The 19,801-nt window shown below is 42.6% G+C and overlaps 1 protein-coding gene across 3 annotated transcripts; it reads right to left on the reverse strand.

Annotated features, from left to right (window-relative positions):
- Positions 1-15,589: 15,589 nt before the first annotated feature.
- On the reverse strand, positions 15,590-19,546 carry LOC123994910 (protein mono-ADP-ribosyltransferase PARP16-like). 3 transcript variants are annotated; one of them, XM_046298142.1, is made up of 7 exons: positions 19,447-19,546; positions 18,548-18,747; positions 18,062-18,199; positions 17,760-17,966; positions 17,362-17,533; positions 16,995-17,139; positions 15,590-16,318 (listed from the first exon to the last, which is right to left on the reverse strand). In XM_046298142.1, the coding sequence occupies exons 2-7, from the start codon at positions 18,737-18,739 to the stop codon at positions 16,183-16,185; spliced, it is 990 nt and encodes a 329-aa protein (XP_046154098.1). In that variant the 5' UTR covers positions 18,740-18,747; positions 19,447-19,546; the 3' UTR covers positions 15,590-16,182. The 3 variants fall into 3 exon arrangements, with proteins under 3 accessions (XP_046154098.1, XP_046154014.1, XP_046154177.1); XM_046298058.1 differs by lacking the exon at positions 19,447-19,546 and adding an exon at positions 18,867-18,894; XM_046298221.1 differs by lacking the exon at positions 19,447-19,546 and adding an exon at positions 18,867-19,163 and having other exon boundaries at positions 16,184-16,318; positions 17,375-17,533.
- Between the last annotated feature and the right edge of the window lie 255 nt (positions 19,547-19,801).

The raw sequence follows: 19,801 nt of genomic DNA on the forward strand, positions 1-19,801 counted from the left end.
CTTCCTTCCGGGCACAGCACAGGTTTGGTCCGGGTGGATCACCTCCCCTAAAACAGAAGACATTCTGAGTGTTAAAACTTTGGTAAAAAAGTTTACAATCAAAGTTTAAAAGGGTAATCGGTCTCCAGTTTTTCAGGTCCGTCCTGTCATTTTTCTTGTATAAAAGAGTCACGATCCCCACTCTAAAACTGTCAGGTAGTCTGTCAAGGTGTTCGAAGTCGGTAAAAACAGTCAGAAGTTCGTCGGCTAAAACATCCCAAAAGGTCAGATAAAACTCCAAAGGGAGGCCGTCCTCCCCCGGTGATTTACCCCTCTTAAAATGTTTCAGTCCTTGGTCGATTTCTGTCCTCGTCAGGTCTTTTGTCAGGTCGTCTGTATTGGGTAGGGTCTTGTCGAGGTATGTTAAAAGGTCCCCCATTGTTCCCTCGCACACATCTTTTCCCCAAACAGTTCCCCATAAAAATCCTCAACTACTTCTTTTATTCCTTCTGTATCTGTTTTTAAAACCCCATCTTTATTTTTTAAACGAGTCATTAACCTACCCTTACTATTTTCTTAAAAAAGTACCTTGTGCACTTCTCCTCCTCTTCTAATTCCCTTTCCTTGCTTCTTAAAATAACCCCCTTGCTTCTCTGTTCTGCTAAAAATGCCATTTCCTTTTTTACTTCTTTAATTTCTTGGTTAAAATCAAGGCCCTGTTGGCATAGGTTAAAATACCTTTCCAGTCGCTTTTGCAGTCCCACCATGCGTCTATCTTTTTCTTTGCTTTTTTCCTTTCCTATCTCTCTAAAGAAAGTCCTCATCCTTCCCTTCACCATTTCCCACCACTGTGCTCGTGTGTCAAAGAAGTCCTGTAGCGTCTGCCACTGGCTGAACTGCTCTCTGTACTGGCTAACTACTCTATCATCTTCTAAAAGGGAGCAGTTCAATTTCCAGGGCCCTCTTCCCACAGTCACACCCGAAGATAGTGAAAGGGTGCACGTCAGCATTACGTGATCTGAGAAGAAAGCAGGGGTTATTCTAGCATCAGTTGGGGACAGTCCCGGGTAAACAGATAATCAATACACTACACTTGATCTTAGCCAAAAGGCCGAGAAGCAATACTGCAATGCTTTCGGGAGGAAGGTGCCGTTCTCAGACACGTCAAATCCGGTAACGGTTCCACCTAAATGAGCTCTGTACACTTTACAACAAATATCAAAGATGATGCTATTTAAAATGAATGGTGACATAGACTGGGAGTTGATCAACGTCGGGAAAAGACACTTTTCACTGTTACAAAGAACACAGTGGTAGGTTCCAAACTGACGTGGGCATCCGCCCTCCAATCGGAAACGAGACAAATCCTTATAGAGTTAAAACCAGATTTACAGCTAAATTGGAATAAGAATCTATCAAATAGGGGTTGGAGAAATAATTTGTAGATAATAAAACTGACATAACATGTTATCTTTTGTATAATATCTCAGGAAGCGTTGATGCCACAAGGGAACTAAAATAATTGTCCACTTGGTGGCGCCAGACTTCCACCGACCGTCGCCTCTCCTATGTGGTCAATCAAAACGCATTTGAATGTTGAACCACTTTAAAAAATATATATTTAACTTGGCAAGTCAATTCAGAACAAATTCTTATTTTCAATGACGGCCTAGGAACAGTGGATTAACTGCCTTGTTCAGGGGGCAGAACAATAGATTTGTACCTTGTCAGCTCAGGGATTTGATCCAGCAACCTCAGTTACTGGCCCAATACTCTAACTACTAGGCTATTTGCCGCCCCAGTTGACTTCAATACATACACCATCAACGCAAACAAAGCCTATGTATTTTTAAATCTGTCTAAGGTCATTGTGAGGAGGCCTTTATAAAGTTGCCCTCCTAAATTACTAGAGGCCAAACTTCAAAGATGTCCATGACACTGGACTGCAGTAAGAGCTAGACCGACAGTGCGTCCTACGGAGTGGTCCCGGCCTATGGTCCTGGCTGCCTAACTACATGTGTGCTCAGCATAATAGACTTTAGCAAACATGGCTCTGTTGAGGCATACTTTTACAATTAAGCTTAGTCAGTCACTACAATAAACTTCATATCATGCACATAAAATGCCATTACGCAGAAAATACTTTATATTGATGAATAAAAACTACACTGGTTTGATTCATCCTGAAAGTTCGGTTTAGGCTACTACATGATACTGTCCCTGTACCCATCATGAGGTTCCTACAACCTAGCCTAATTAAACAGCAGCAGTAAAATAACAATAGCGAGGCTATGTACATATATTTCCTATGAAGGAAAGTTTACAACGTAGGTGAACACAGGTTGAGAGACTTTTGAGTAATCAAGGTGACAGACATTATTCACACATTCAATACCGCCTTGTTCAATCTTGCCTTCATCTAGCTCATCTACAGTGTAATCATAAGTCCAACATTTGCAAATGAGAGTTTCCATTGATTTTGGCAGAAATTCTCCCCCCACTTCTAATTTACTTCATTTTGTGGCTAGAGTCAAATAGTTTCTGCGGCACACAGAGTCAAATAGTTTCTGTGGCACACAGAGTCAAATAGTTTCTATAGAACAAACTTCACTTCAGGATTGGCAACCCGAAAGGAATAATTAATGTATGTGTGTTACATTAAACATAGATGAGGGAGTAAAATGTTGGCAAACAGAAAACATTTCAGAACTACTACTAGTTGAATAAGACATGGGAGAGATGATGAATGTTGGCAGACAGAAAACATTTCAGAACGAACTACTACTAGTTGAATAAGACATGGGAGAGATGATGAATGTTGGCAGACAGAAAACATTTCAGAACTACTACTAGTTGAATAAGACATGGGAGAGATGATGAATTTTGGCAAAGAGATTTATTTATAGACTAATACACTTGAAACGAACCAAACCTGAAAACTTCAGATATACAAGTGGGGCAAAAAAGTATTTAGTCAGCCACCAATTGTTCAAGTTCTCCCACTTATTTTCCATCATAATTTGCAAATAAATTCATTAAAAATCCTACAATGTGATTTTCTGGATTTTTTTCTCTAATTTTGTCTGTCATAGTTGAAGTGTACCTGTGATGAAAATGACAGGCCTCTCATCTTTTTTAAGTGGGAGAACTTGCACAATTGGTGGCTGACTAAATACTTTTTTTGCCCCACTGTATGTGGACTATGATAGCTGATATGAATGGTGAGTTGATCATCACATCAACGTTTATTCGTCACGTGCACAGGATACAGGGTGTAAATGGTACAGTGAAGTGTTTACGTGCATCATATATACATTACAATACAATACGCCCGGTCTCAAAAGCTAAGCAAGGTCAGGCCTGGTTAGTCCTTGGATGGGAGACTGCCTGGGAATACCAGGTGCTGTCATCATCTTTGTCCCTCATGGTACTGTACTCTTGTACTATTTAAATCAGGAAACAACCTATTACAGTTTCTCAATCGTCTGCAAGCATTTATTTTGGAACAAGGTTGTTGAGTTTTTAGAACAGAGTCCATAAGACACATAGAGCTGTTGCAAAACAGTAAATGGATTTTCATAATGTAGACCATATATTAAATTCACACATTGACCTGGTTTTGCAGTACCTCCAGGAACGGTGCACCCACTGCCATTGTAAAGGAAAAGTAGACCAAGTTACCCGGGTGGTTCTTTTATTAGAGTCATGATGGATATTACATTTGAGGTAGTTAACTAGTGACTCCCCATCCCTCATGAGGGAGAGTAATTATCGACTGACACTAATTAGCATAACGCAACGGACATGAATATCCCTAGAAAATATTCATATTCATGAAAATCACAAGTGAAATATATTGAGACACAGCTTAGCCTTTTGTTAATCACCCGGTCATCTCAGATTTTCAAAATATGCTTCACAGCCAAAGATAGACAAGCATTTGTGTAAGTTTATCGATAGCCTAGCATAGCATTTTGTCCAGCTAGCAGCAGGTAACTTGGTCACGGAAATCAGAAAAGCAATCAAATTAAATCATTTACCTTTGATAAGCTTCGGATGTTTTCACTAAGGAGACTCCCAGTTATATAGCAAATGTTCCTTTTTTCCAAAAATATTATTTTTGTATGCGAAATAGCTCCGTTTTTTCTTCATGTTTGGCTGAGAAATTGCGGTCACTGAAAACACTGAAAAATATTACAAATTAGAAAAATATTACAAATTGGCTCCATTAATATCGATAGAAACATGGCAAACGTTGTTTATAATCAACCCTCAAGGTGTTTTTCAAATATCTACTCGATAACATATCCACCGGGACAATTCGTTTTTCAGTTGGACAGATTGGAATAAAGGCTACCTCTGTATTTTACCCGACAGCCACCTCGGCAGCATCAGGTGACCCTTTGCGCAATGTAGCCGCTAAATGCGTAACTACGTCTACGTCACAATGCCGTAGACACCTTGGGGAATAGGAGAAAAAGTCATCTGGTTGATCGCCCATTTCACTGCTCAATAGGGACGCATTGGAAAGCAGCGCTTTCAAAAACATGAGGCACTTCCAGATTGTATTTTTCTCAGGCTTTCGCCTGCAACATCAGTTCTGTTTTACTCACAGACAATATTTTCTATCCTAGGCTGTCAATTATATGCATATTCTAGCATCTTGTTCTGACAAAATATCCCGTTTACTACGGGAACGTTATTTTTCTAAAAATGAAAATAGTCAATGTCAATGATGACTAGATAGTGTTGGTCAAGTCAGTCACCTATTCTATTGACTATGATAGCTGATATGAATGGTGAGTTGATCATCAAATCAAAGTTTATTTGTCACGTGCGCAGGATACAGGGTGTAAACAGTACAGTGAAATGATTACTTGCAAGCTCTCCTAAACAAAAATATCCACAAATAGCTAAGTAATAAAGTTGTTAAAAAAATAAAATGGTTGTATGGAAATATATACACAATAACAATATACAGTATGAACTCTGAATTGTGTGTAAGTTATGTACTGGTGTCTTTACCTGTATGAGTGGCAGTCCATGTTATCTGATGTACAGTGGGGAGAACAAGTATTTGATACACTGACGATTTTTCAGGTTTTCCAACTTACAAAGCATGTAGAGGCCTGTATTTTTTTAAATCATAAGTACACTTCAACTGTGGTCATTTATGAAATTTGAACATCTTGGCCACGTATAAAACAAAAACTGGCCAGAAAATCAGGACCTGATTGCATGATTTTTCCCCAGTCCACCTGACTGTAATTTCTGCATTTTATTTGACCATGCATGACATTTGAACATCTTGTTTTTCTGTTATAATCTTCCGGCGCCAGAAGAGGATGGCCACCCCACATAGCCCGGTTCCTCTCTAGGTTTCTTCCTAGGTTTTGGCCTTTCTAGGGAAACTATGCAGTTTTTTTTGCTTTTTGTACGTGTTATTTCTTACAAATAAATTTGTAGTACCCTTTTTTACGGGTCATCTTAGGCTTCATTACATATATTCAGTAGTCTACCCGGCACAGCCAGAAGAGGACTGGCCACCCCACATTTCCTCTCTAGGTTTCACCTGAGCCACCGTTGTCGACTGTAAGATCAGCGTCTACTCACCATCAGTACGACCAAGAATATGTTTTTCGCGACGCGGATCCTGTGTTCTGCCTTGCAAACAGGACAACGGAATGGATCCCATGCAGCGACCCAAGGAAACGACTCCGAAAAAGAGGGAAATGAGGCGGTCTTCTGGTCAGACTCCGGAGACGGGCACACCGTGCCCCACTCCCTAGCATTCTTCTTGCCAATGTCCAGTCTCTTGACAACAAGGTTGATGAAATCCGAGCAAGGGTAGCATTCCAGAGGGACATCAGACTGTAACGTTCTTTGCTTCACGGAAACATGGCTCACTGGAGAGATGCTATCCGAGGCGGTGCAGCCAACGGGTTTCCCCACTCATCGCGCCGACAGAAACAAACATCTTTCTGGTAAAAAGAGGGGCGGGGCGTATGCCTTATAGCTAACGAGACATGGTGTGATGAAAGAAACATACAGGAACTCAAATGTAGACCGCATTATCTACCAAGAGAATTCTCTTCGATTATAATCACAGCCGTATATATCCCCCCCAAGCAGACACATCGATGGCTCTGAACGAACTTTATTTAACTCTTTGCAAACTGGAAACCATTTATCCGGAGGCTGCATTCATTGTAGCTGGGGATTTTAACAAGGCTAATCTGAAAACAAGACTCCCTAAATTTTATCAGCATATTGATTGCGCAACCAGGGGTGGAAAAACCTTGGATCATTGTTACTCTAACTTCCGCGATGCATATAAGGCCCTGCCCCGCCCCCCTTTCGGAAAAGCTGACCACGACTCCATTTTGTTGATCCCTGCCTACAGACAGAAACTAAAACAAGAGGCTCCCACGCTGAGGTCTGTCCAACGCTGGTCCGACCAAGCTGACTCCACACTCCAAGACTGCTTCCATCACGTGGACTGGGATATGTTTCGTATTGCGTCAGATAACAATATTGACGAATACGCTGATTCGGTGTGCGAGTTCATTAGAACGTGCGTTGAAGATGTCGTTCCCATAGCAACGATTAAAACATTCCCTAACCAGAAACCGTGGATTGACGGCAGCATTCACGTGAAACTGAAAGCGTGAACCACTGCTTTTAATCAGGGCAAGGTGTCTGGTAACATGACCGAATACAAACAGTGCAGCTATTCCCTCCGCAAGGCTATCAAACAAGCTAAGCGTCAGTACAGAGACAAAGTAGAATCTAAATTCAACGGCTCAGACAAGAGGTATGTGGCAGGGTCTACAGTCAATCACGGACTACAAGAAGAAAACCAACCCAGTCACGGACCAGGATGTCTTGCTCCCAGGCAGACTAAATAACTTTTTTGCCCGCTTTGAGGTCAATATAGTGCCACTGACACGGCCTGCAACAAAAACATGCGGTCTCTCCTTCACTGCAGCCAAGGTGAGTAAGACGTTTAAACGTGTTAACCCTCGCAAGGCTGCAGGCCCAGACGGCATCCCCAGCCGCACCCTCAGAGCATGCGCAGACCAGCTGGCCGGTGTGTTTACGGACATATTCAATCAATCCCTATACCAGTCTGCTGTTCCCACATGCTTCAAGAGGGTCACCATTGTTCCTGTTCCCAAGAAAGCTAAGGTAACTGAGCTAAACGACTACCGCCCCGTAGCACTCACTTCCGTCATCATGAAGTGCTTTGAGAGACTAGTCAAGGACCATATCACCTCCACCCTACCTGACACCCTAGACCCACTCCAATTTGCTTACCGCCCAAATAGATCCACAGACAATGCAATCTCAACCACACTGCACACTGCCCTAACCCATCTGGACAAGAGGAATACCTATGTGAGAATGCTGTTCATCGACTACAGCTCGGCATTCAACACCATAGTACCCTCCAAGCTCGTCATCAAGCTCGAGACCCTGGGTCTCGACCCCACCCTGTGCAACTGGGTACTGGACTTCCTGACGGGCCGCCCCCAGGTGATGAGGGTAGGCAACAACATCTCCTCCCCGCTGATCCTCAACACTGGGGCCCCACAAGGGTGCGTTCTGAGCCCTCTCCTGTACTCCCTGTTCACCCACGACTGCGTGGCCACGCACGCCTCCAACTCAATCATCAAGGTTACGGATGACACAACAGTGGTAGGCTTGATTACCAACAACGACGAGACTGCCTACAGGGAGGAGGTGAGGGCCCTCGGAGTGTGGTGTCAGGAAAATAACCTTGTAGTAAAACGCCAAATGGATCTACCTCCTGGTCCTCTCCCCCTGTCTTACCCACCAAGGGTAGAGACAGAGATGACCTCGTCTACTGAAATACCGGATTGGGCAAAGCCACCAGAAGACGACTCAAGCCAACCAACTATTGAACCTGACTGGTGTCAGGAAGAATCACCCTCTGCCTCAAGTGACACCTCTGAATGGGAACAGCTGATAGACTCATTGCTGATAGAGTAAGGGCACTGTCATAAACAGAGGGACATATCCGCACTGTAAGAAAAGTGTTTCCTCATTATTGCTAGAGTAATAGGCTCTGTCATAACCAGAGGCCCATATATGCACTGTAAGAAAAGTATTTCCTGTTGTAAGATATGTCATCACCCTCTCTGCTCTGAGGGAGGAGCAGCGGATCGGGTGCAGAGAATCAAAAGGTATATAAAGAGACATTTGCCATTACTTTGGCGCTGACTTCTTGAATTCTGAATTCATTTAGACAACCATTTGACTTTGGGTAAATTGACACCTGACTCAAATTACTTAAAAGATTCTAACTTGTTGGATCTGAGAAGTGACTCTCCGATATACCGTTTAACTATTGACCAGTTGTTTTGTCGCTTTGCGCCAGGCGCGTGGGTGCTGATGCAAATATATCCAGAAGTGTTCTCCAGAACCTCTCGATTGAGCTCAGCATCTCGACCTTGTTGCGGGCCATTGACACTGCGGTAGTTCAACGGGGTTGAGAGCCACTCTAGACCTTAAGGTTATCCCTTGCTTTTTCTTATGGATGTCTGAATTGACCCTGTGATTTTGCGCCAGGCGCGTGGGTGTTGATGCAAATACATCCAGAAGTGTTCTTCGGAACCTCTCGATTGAGCTCAGCATCTCGACCTCGTTGCGGACACAGACTTTTTGATATTCCATTTGGGGCAGGGAATCACCAGTGGGTTCTCTCATCCAGTCCAAACTTGCATCTCTCAATTTAGTAAACCGCCGACTTCAAGTCAACCTCTCAGCCAGTAGAGGGGAGTCGCTACTAACTAAGTTATAAAAGAACTCGGACCAATTGAAACTCTGCTCCGGATCTTGTGGGTCTCCTCGTCATCTCTCAAAGGTAATTAAATAACTATTACAAGTATTTAATATAGAGATAAGTGTTATCATTGTACCAGGCATTTTATAAGAGCATTAAGTCAATTGCATGTTTTTTATTAACGCTGTGTGTGACCGAGTAACAAATTGTGTATTTTGAAGTGTGTTTGATTGTAAAAGACAAAAAACAGAGTGTTTTCAAAAATAAACGGTAGTCTTATTTTGTCTCGAGTAAAAGGTTCTCTCAAAGACAGTTAACGGCACGGGAGATAACAACTCTGACACTCCCCGCTACCGGGACACTGGAAACGGGGATCAATGTTCGATGACAGAATGAGTTACCATTAAAAGACAAGAAGGAAGATGTGTCCAGTAGTGATTCATTTAATTGTCTTATCGATCTATCTAAGTTTTATTTTCCAAGCGATACATAGCCGACGGGCAGAGTAGTGAGACTAAGTTGACTAAAGGTCTTCACACTTTAAACTAGATACATCACAGAGGGGAAACACTCAACCACAGGGAAATCATAGAGAGACTGGTAGGACTAGTGCTTAATAACAACTCAGGGATCAATTAGTGGTGAAGCAAAGAGTCTAGAGGATAAAGGTGGGGTTCACACATCCCAGCTAGAGCTAGACCGTTGAGAGTGACAAGGCAAAAGACCTCTCTACGCGGACAACGCTTCGATATAGAAAGAGAGGCAGGGCTACGCGAGCGGTCCTGGTTATACCGAGATAACCTGAAGTATCTATAGTGCCCTGTCCAATCCAGAGAACAGGACGCTAACCACCTTTAGCAGCCCCACTGCCGGCCAAGGGGCGGGGCTGAAGGTTTCGTATCGCGACAACCTCACACTCAACGTCAACAAAACTAAGGAGATGATTGTGGACTTCAGGAAACAGCAGAGGGAACACCCCCTATCCACATCGGTGGAACACCCCCCCCTATCCACATAGTGGAGAGGGTAGCAAGTTAAGTTCCTCGGCATACACATCACAGACAAACTGAATTGGTCCACTCACACAGACAGCATCGTGAAGAAGGCGCAGCAGTGCCTCTTCAACCTCAGGAGGCTGAAGAAATTTGGCTTGTCACCAAAAGCACTCACAAACTTCTACAGATGCACAATCGAGAGCATCCTGGTGGGCTGTATCACCGCCTGGTAGGGCAACTGCTCCGCCCTCAACCGTAAGGCTCTCCAGAGGGTAGTGAGGTCTGCACAACGCATCACCGGGGGCAAACTACCTACCCTCCAGGACACCTACACCACCCGATGTTACAGGAAGGCCATAAAGATCATCAAGGACATCAACCACCCGAGCCACTGCCTGTCCACCCCGCTATCATCCAGAAGGCGAGGTCAGTACAGGTGCATCAAAGCTGGGACCGAGAGACTGAAAAACAGCTTCTATCTCAAGGCCATCAAGACTGTTAAACAGCCACCACTAACATTGAGTGGCTGCTGCCAACACACTGACACTGACACTGACTCAACTCCAACCACTTTAATAATGGGAATTGATGGGAAATGATGTAAATATATCACTAGCCACTTTAAACAATGCTACCTTATATAATGTACTTACCCTACATTATTCATCTCATATGCATACGTATATACTGTACTCTATATCGACTGCATCCTTATGTAATACATGTATCACTAGCCACTTTAACTATGCCACTTTGTTTACATACTCATCTCATATACTCATACTGTACTCGATACCATCTACTGTATCTTGCCTATGCTGCTCTGTACCATCACTCATTCATATATCCTTATGTACATATTCTTTATTCCCTTACACTGTGTATAAGACAGTAGTTTTGGAATTATAAGTTAGATTACTTGTTGGTTATAACTGCATTGTCGGAACTAGAAGCACAAGCATTTCGCTACACTCGCATTAACATCTGCTAACCATGTGTATGTGACAAATAAAATTTGATTTGAGACAGTCTGCTGCCGCTGCAACGTGGTACTCTCCTCTGAGACAGTCTGCTACACCTACAACGCGGTACTCTCCTCTGAGACAGTCTGCTGCACCTACAACGCGGTACTCTCCTCTGAGACAGTCTGCTACACCTGCAACGCGGTACTCTCCTCTGAGACAGTCTGCTACACCTGCAACGCGGTACTCTCCTCTGAGACAGTCTGCTACACCTGCAACGTGGTACTCTCCTCTGAGACAGTCTGCTACACCTGCAACGCGGTACTCTCCTCTGAGACAGTCTGCTACACCTGCAACGCGGTACTCTCCTCTGAGACAGTCTGCTACACCTACATAACAGAAACAGTAGAAAGTGAGAATAAAGCCTGGTCCAACAATGGGCTGGTTGTTCTCTGAACATCCTTCTGATGCCTGGTTAATATTTGTAAAAAATAAATACATGTAAAAGTGAAGACATAGTTCAAGAAAAAGAAAAAAAAAGAGTCACAAGCACTGGTGGTAATCTGAGTACAGTAAAAACAATGTCTTGTCTTCATTCGGTCAATCCACAGACATCTTGGATATCTCAGTTACAATCACATGCTTCTACGAGATACAACTAAGATGATAAAAATCAAGAGGATGTAAGCTGCTTCTCCATTCAATTAGAATTCTAAAAGGTTATTAGTAAGACAGAGATAAATCAGATAAAAGCACAGTTTTGCAGGTCACCGCCTGTCTGAAAGCACAACAACTACTATCCACTTTTATGTTTGGATGTTCAGGGCAACATTCCAACTTTGCAGCTGTTATTTTCCAGACGGAATACAAGACAAATTATACTTATAAAAGGTTGAGAATATGTAACAGTATAACTTTACGTCCGTCCCCTCGCCCATACCCGGGCGCGAACCAGGGACCTTCTGCACACATCGACAACAGTCACCCTCGAAGCATCGTTACCCATCGCTCCACAAAAGCCACGGCCCTTGCAGAGCAAGGGGAACTACTACTTCAAGGTCTCAGAGCAAGTGACGTCACCGATTGAAACGCTATTTAGTGCGCACCACCGCTAACTAAGCTATCCGTTACACTTGCACTTATGTTGGAGACATTAAAACTAATTTTTTCCTCTTGCAGAGCAAGGGGAACTACTACTTCAAGGTCTCAGAGCAAGTGACGTAACCGATTGAAACGCTATTTAGCGCACACCGCTAACTAAACTAGCCGTTTCACATCCGTTACAAATAGATTAAAAGAATGGTATCAAATTGACAGATAACGACGATGCAAGTCACTTTTAGGCAGCTATTGACTCTCTTTTGAAAACAACTAATGTTCTAATGCAAATGTTTTAATGAATCTGGTTCGAGAGGGATATTTCTTGATTAAAATATCTGTTAAGAATTGGAATTGTTTAACGTGATAAAATGCTAAACTACAAATTGCATTTTGCAAACTGACCATTTGCTAAATGTTTTCAGTTTGTAAGTAAAATATTGATATTTGATATAATTTTGTACTACAAATTTCCATATACTATGACTCAAAAACATGTTTATTTACGTAATTCCATCCTTACTGACTAAACTAGTTTTTTTCCCCTTCAATCCATGGAGAAAATGCATGCCACAATATTTTAACCTGGAAACAGCTGTTCTATCGTTCAGCCTACAGTAACAGCCAATGTGTGGTGTTCAATGTAAAGCCTACATTCTATGAGCCTATTGAGAAAGAAAAAAACACAAAAAAACACAAAAAACATGCAGGGCTTAAACATGAAACTGGTTATCAACTTGTCCTTCAGACAAGAATGTGACTGAAAATGTTGTGTTTGATGGAATAAACCACTCTACAAAATAAAATTGATCATTATTATTCTCATACCATTATTACAGATAATCTAATTAGCTTATTCAAGCCCGGCTCAAAATACAACACTGCCCCTGTAAGAAAATAAAGAATAAATTCTTTACCTTACTTGTTAAAAAAACAATTTTAAAAGAGGACTAGAAATGTACATGATTTGTGCTCTTATAAGAAGCAATTCACTCCCCTATTGCTGATGTAACAGAATAACTTTACGTCCGTCCCCTCGCCCATACCCGGGCGCGAACCAGGGACCCTCTGCACACATCGACAACAGTCACCCACGGGAACTACTACTTCAAGGTCTCAGAGCAAGTGCAAACGCTATTTAGCGCGCACCGCTAACTAAGCTAGCCGTTTCACATCCGTTACACTGACTACAAATTATCTATAAGTGGGCTAATAACTAACTAGCAAAGAATATGAACAAAATGTGCACACGTGGCTACATGCAGCGTTCGCTTTGGATCTCAAAACAAGAGCATCTACTCCTGACCACAGCTGTAAAACACAGTGCAGTTCAAAGTAAATAGCACAGATCCATATATGGCAATGGTATATTTGCATATAGGCCCACTCTCCAGCTCTGATTGGTTATGCCGCACCGGTCTGTGTGGAGTAAGGGCTGAGTCATGCGGCAGTCTAAGGGCTACTGCGCGACCGCACGCAGATTAGAGGGAACATTGCTTATGAGTCCCTGAGGCAAATGTGCTCCTTGTGAGTAGAGGGACCGATTTTCATGGCTTTAGGTCAAACAGGGTGAGGGTCATGACCTTTTAAAGTTAGCATTTTCAATCTCTTGTTATAGCGCCACCATCTGGCCAATCAGCATAATTTTGTAAAATGCCGAATCTTTATTGCAAGATGTGTCATTCATCCAAGTTTCGTCTTAATCGTCCCAGTGCTGTCTGAGATATTGTGACTAACATAAGTAACATACAGAGACAGATATGCAGTCCCCTCCCCAATTTCATCGTGGGGGTCAGTAACCATGTGGAAACAGCCTTAGGGTGTTATAACCATAGTAGTGGTAATAACCATAGTGATAACCCTTTGGAAGCAGCCTTAGGGTGTTATAACCATAATGGTAATAACCATGTGGAGGGTGTTATAACCATAGTGGTGGTAATAACCATGTGGAAACAGCCTTAGGGTGTTATAACCATAGTAGTGATAATAACCATAGTGATAACCCTTTGGAAGCAGCCTTAGGGTGTTATAACCAGTGGTGGTAATAACCATGTGGAAACAGCCTTAGGGTGTTATAACCATAGTGGTGGTAATAACAATGTGGAAACAGCCTTAGGGTGTTATAACCATAGTGGTGGTAATAACCATGTGGAAACAGCCTTAGGGTGTTATAACCATAGTAGTGATAATAACCATAGTGATAACCCTTTGGAAGCAGCCTTAGGGTGTTATAACCAGTGGTGGTAATAACCATGTGGAAACAGCCTTAGGGTGTTATAACCATAGTGGTGGTAATAACAATGTGGAAACAGCCTTAGGGTGTTATAACCATAGTGGTGGTAATAACAATGTGGAAACAGCCTTAGGGTGTTATAACCATAGTGGTGGTAATAACCATGTGGAAACAGCCTTAGGGTGTTATAACCAGTGGTGGTAATAACCATGTGGAAACAGCCTTAGGGTGTTATAACCAGTGGTGGTAATAACCATGTGGAAACAGCCTTAGGGTGTTATAACCAGTGGTGGTAATAACCATGTGGAAACAGCCTTAGGGTGTTATAACCAGTGGTGGTAATTAGAGGTCGACCGATTATGATTTTTAACGCAGATACAGATTATTGGGAGGACCAAAAAAGCCGATACAGATTAAATCGGACGATTTTTATTTATTTGTAATAATGACAATTACAGCAATACTGAATGAACAATTATTTTAACTTAATATAATACATCAATAAAATGAATTTCGCCTCAAATAAATAATGAAACCTGTTCAATTTGGTTTAAAATAATGCAAAAACAAAGTGTTGGAGAAGTAAAAGTGCAATATGTGCTATGTAGCTAACGTTTCAGTTCCTTGCTCAGAACATATGAAAGCTGGTGGTTCCTTTTAACATGAGTCTTCAATATTCCCAGGTAAGGAGTTTTAGGTTGTAGTTATTATAGGACTATCTATTTCCCTCTATACCATTTGTATTTCATTAACCTTTGACTATTGGATGTTCTTATAGGCACTTTAGTATTGCCAGTGTAACAGTATAGCTTCCGTCCCTCTCGTCGCCCCTACCTGGGCTCGACCCAGGAACTCAACGACAACAGCCACCCTCGAGGCAGCGTTACCCATGCAGAGCAAGTCTCAGAGCGAGTGACGTTTGAAAAGCTATTAGCATGCGCTAACTAGCTAGCCATTTCACTTCGGTTACACCAGCCTCGTCTCGGGAGTTGATAGGTTTGAAGTCATAAACAGCGCAATGCTTGACTCACAACGAAGAGCTGCTGGCAAAACGTATGGAAGTGCTGTTTGAATGAATGTTTACGCACCTGCTTCTGCCTACCACCACTCAGTCAGATACTTAGATACTTGTATGCTGTCAGATTATACACAACGCAGGACACGCTAGATAATATCTAGTAATATCAACCATGTGTAGTAAACTAGTGATTATGAATGATTGATTGTTTTTTATAAGATAAGTTTAATGGTAGCTAGCAACTTACCTTGGCTTACTGCATTCTTGTAAAAGGCAGGCTGCTCGTGGAGTGCAACAAGAGGCAGGTCGTTATTGCGTTGGACTAGTTAACTGTAAGGTTGCAAGAATGGATCCCCCGAGCTGACAAGGTGAAAATCTGTCGTTCTGCTCTGAACGAGGCAGTTAACCCACCGTTCCTAGGCCGTCGTTGAAAATAAGATTGTGTTCTTAACTGATTTACCTAGTTAAATAAAAGGTGTAAAAATAATAATTCAAACAAAATTGGTGTCCAAAAATACAGATTTACGATTGTTATGTAAACTTGAAATCGTCCCTAATTAAAATCGGCCATTCCGATTAATCGGTCGACCTCGTGGTAATAACCACCTATACTGTACATACAAAGAGGTGGAAGAAAGGAAAGAGATTAAAGGGAAATAGTGTATAATATTGATGTCCTATTTGCCCATCTGTCCGATTGTCTCTCGGTCGGTCGGTGTCTCTCTCTGTTATGGAAGGCACTATGAATGACAAGTATGGTCCATGTATATATGAACTATTCCTTCTCATAAGAAACGGTTTGAATATTCAGATATGGGAAGAGCAGTGTGTCAAGTTCAACAAGTCCTCAATGTCAGCCCTAAGGATGGAAAAGAGAAACCATTTCCCCAGGAAACACTGGGGGTAATAAGCCTATAGAGAGCCTCAGGTTGGACCAACCGGGGCTGCAGTAGGAAAGCACCAGAGACTCGTGTGACTGCAACAGAAGTCCTGCGATTAGTGAGGTCCGGTGATTTCATTGTGACGTCACCAGAAGAGTGTGGTCCTGCGATTGTGAGGTCACCGGACGAGACAGTCTTGCGATTGTGACGTCACCGGAAAAGCCTGTTCCAGAAGGAGAGGAATGTGGTGGAGTTGAAGGCACCGATGAAGATGAGTAGCAGCAGATAGAGACTCATCATAATGGCAAAGTGATGTCTGACTAGCCATGACCTGCCCCGGGAATGTCTGGAAACACATCAGAAAAATCACATTACAATCACGTCACACAAGTTGTCATCTCTAAAAAGGTCTAAAAAAGTCACAACAGAAGTCAAATGGTCCTATCCGAGAGAAAATCTAAAGCAGTGACAGAACTGTCATCCTGTTGAAATGTTTATCAGTTCTGCTAATGTACTGGCAACTCACCACAACACCAATAGAGGGCAGCAAAGATAATACAACTATCACCATACTGTCTACAGACTAAGCCTTCACAGGTCCGTTCCAAATGGACCAGGGGCTTTCCCATCCGGATCCCATATGCATTAGATGTATTATTGGACCCTGCTGGTCATCTATTAACTTTTTAACATCTTGGCCATGTTCTGTTATAATCTCTACCCGGCACAGCCAGAAGAGGACTGGCCACCCCACATAGCCCGGTTCCTCTCTAGGTTTCTTCCTAGGTTTTGGCCTTTCTAGGGAGTTTTTCCAAGCCACCGTGCTTCTACACCTGCATTGCTTGCCGTTTTGGGTTTTAGGCTGGGTTTCTGTACAGCACTTTGTGACATCTGCTTGATTTTTAAAAATATAGAAACCCGTTCCAAATGGACCCGAGGACCTAGTTGGATCCATACTCGGTCCGATCAGAGTTAGGGAAGCTGCAGCAATCTTTTCTGAGACTCCACTAGCAGGTACTAACCTGGACAGGTGTCTTCTCTGAGAGTACACTAGCAGGTATTTGACTCGGAGCAGCTGATTGTTGGTGACCACAAAGTACTTCTGAGGGACCTCTCCTCCTTCACTGTTCCTGGCTCTGGAGCGCTGACGGTCAATGGTCTCCGAGTCTGAAACCGGTTTAGAGAAATGATTACTGACATTTACTGGACTTTGAGAGGCAGCCATCGTTGACATGATATTGTTGCACGGTCCACTCATTTGTTATGAGGTCGATGTTGTGCAAGAGGCAAACATCAAGAGAACTGACATGGATAGAGGGGACAAGAGGAGAGTCAGGGTGCCTAAGTAAATAAAGAGTGTTGTGTAAACGTTCTGGACAAAGCTCTGACCTTTCCTCTTCACCTGGCACTTAACGTCTGGGTGGTCGATGACCTCACACACGGCGACACAGCTTAGCAGCGGTCCCAGGAGACTGTCACGCCAACCGTTGCCATGGGGACTGTAGAGGACCGCCATGCTGAGGTCACTGGTGAGGTAGGTGCCCTCTCCGAACAACGACGTCTGTCAAGAAATGAAAGTCCATTCCTTTTGTGTAGCTAATACTGGCTTTTGTCTAAACATAACAATTATCTGTGGACTTATTCATCAACCAACCAAAAATTTTTAAAAAATCATCAATCTGAAAATATATACTCAAGCAGAACTACTGGGAACCCCAAAGAAATATAAGGATCATTACAGTCATCACAGGACTGGAAGCTGCCATCTTACTGTCACATTAACTGACCTTGTTGAGGTGGCAGTGTAGTCCGTTGTGGATGATAGAATGGAAGTTCTCCAGTCGGCTGCCGTGGAATGCATAGAAGAGGTCGCGTCCCGCCCGTGTCTTCTCAAACTTGGCGTTCATCTGGTCGCAGTACTCCAGCTCAAACAGGAAGTCTGGAACAGGCGTGGAGATCCCCTCACTCTCCGTCAGGTTACACAGCTTGGCATACTATTGGAGGGCAGAGAAGAAGGCAGTGGAAAGGACATCTGTCAAGTGCAGTGTGTATCCTGCACACTTTTCTTTTGAGATATTATTGCCTTTACCTCGTCTTTCTGTAGTGTTTTCACAGCGAAGCTCTTGGAGGAGAGAACCCAGTGTGTGAGGGCCAGATGATGGTCAGCTTCACCAGGTCTCAGTCTCACCAGCTCCCTCACACCAGGCAAACTGCTGACATCTGACAGCTGGGAAGGAACACAAGAGCAGTGTCATGTTCATTAGGCACCAAATGTAAGAAAACTGACTGAAACAGAGGCACTAACTGGACTTAAGAAATAAGAAATGCTACATTTAATTTTTCACTGCAAAAGATTCTAAAACATTTTCTGTTGTATGCTCTAATGAACACGACCCAGACAATAACCAGTAGACTCAGCTATAACACAGAACAGGTGTAGGACAGGTGCCAGTGATGGTGAATATTATGCTTGACTTTTAGGCAGAGAGCCTGTACCTGAAGGTTTGAATTATAAGTCAAGCCTTATCTTTGATATGGAAAATATCAGTGTTTTCTGTCCTGTCCAATTCCTCACCAATTCATCAAACTCCTTGGTGTCTCTGTCTCTGATGTATCTGGGGGGATATGGTCTAAGAACTGAGTCCCGCTTGTAGTTCTGAGCAGCTGCCACAAACAGGCTGCATCTCAGATCAGCGGCTACTGGGTCCCTGTGAAGACAGGAACACACCAGCTCTCTGACTGCATCCGGTGGGAGTGGTGGCTGCATTCCCAACACTGTAGACACAGGAGATAAGAGACATTGTGTTTCAGGTCTTAGGCATGGGACACAACATCATAGACAGATAATATACCTGAATAAACAGGTTATTGATTGAGAGAACAGTGCTACTTACTGTATGAAACCATTCAAAATGTGCCTGCATCCTTCTAATCAGAAATGATTCAGAAAAGGATTGACCTAGTTGTCTTGTTAACTTAATATAATAAAAGTATTTGGTGGTAAAGGTTGAGTGCAAATAGCATGAAAACTTTCACGCCAGCCACAGACTATAGTTAGTTAACTAGTGATGTTTACATAGTTGTGCCCACATATGTCAACAAAAGCTGTTAGTTCATTACGACAATGTTAAACAATCAATACGCTTCGTTTGAAGAGACAACATTTTACTTTACAAACGTATCTTAGGCTTCCCCTTAAAAACATTGGGTCAGGCAAAAACTCAATAACAAAGAGTGAAGACGAAAGAGTTAGCTAGCTAACGTTAGCTAACTAGATGAAACTAGGTAGCTAGATGAATAGCTACCGTTAGCTTAGCACAAGTTAATTAGCATTTCCGACGGACAGCAACAACAACAACACAAATCTGTCTCAACAAACAATACCAAACCATATGTATACACACTTGTCAACTAACAAGTAATAACTATTACTTTCCAGGAAAATTAAAAACACTGAGTACTAGAAAAACATACCTGACTGAGACACAAGTAGCCAAGCTAGCTAGGTTGTGACTAGCCGTCACATAGATACTTTTAAAGGAGATGGGAAACTCCATTGGACTCGTATTAACGCCCACTGTACGTTGTCAATGTGCCACGCGGTGGATTATGGGTAAGAAATGCTCTGCTTCAATGGGAGTCAATTGCCAAGCACCAAAACCCATTATTAGCACGAATTGCGTGAACAAGAAGCAAAACATTGCAACAACAAAATCCAACATTTAAGATACGTAACTTGTCCTCTGTAATGTCTTTTTGACTTTGAAATAGTCACATAACGTACTTCCGAATAAAATAGGCAAGTTTCTCGACTAATACTCTTAAAAAA

Source organism: Oncorhynchus gorbuscha, linkage group LG01 (genome assembly GCF_021184085.1).
Source record: "Oncorhynchus gorbuscha isolate QuinsamMale2020 ecotype Even-year linkage group LG01, OgorEven_v1.0, whole genome shotgun sequence".
Classification (NCBI taxonomy): Eukaryota; Metazoa; Chordata; class Actinopteri; order Salmoniformes; family Salmonidae; genus Oncorhynchus; species Oncorhynchus gorbuscha.

Bases quoted from the DNA above. Each gene is read 5' to 3' on its own strand.
- LOC123994910 (XM_046298058.1), bottom strand. The intron at 18,200-18,547 runs GTGAGGAATTGG...GTTCCTTCCCAG, and splicing joins CCAAGGAGTTTGATGAATTG to CTGTCAGATGTCAGCAGTTT. The intron at 17,967-18,061 runs GTAAAGGCAATA...GCCCTCCAATAG, and splicing joins AAACACTACAGAAAGACGAG to TATGCCAAGCTGTGTAACCT.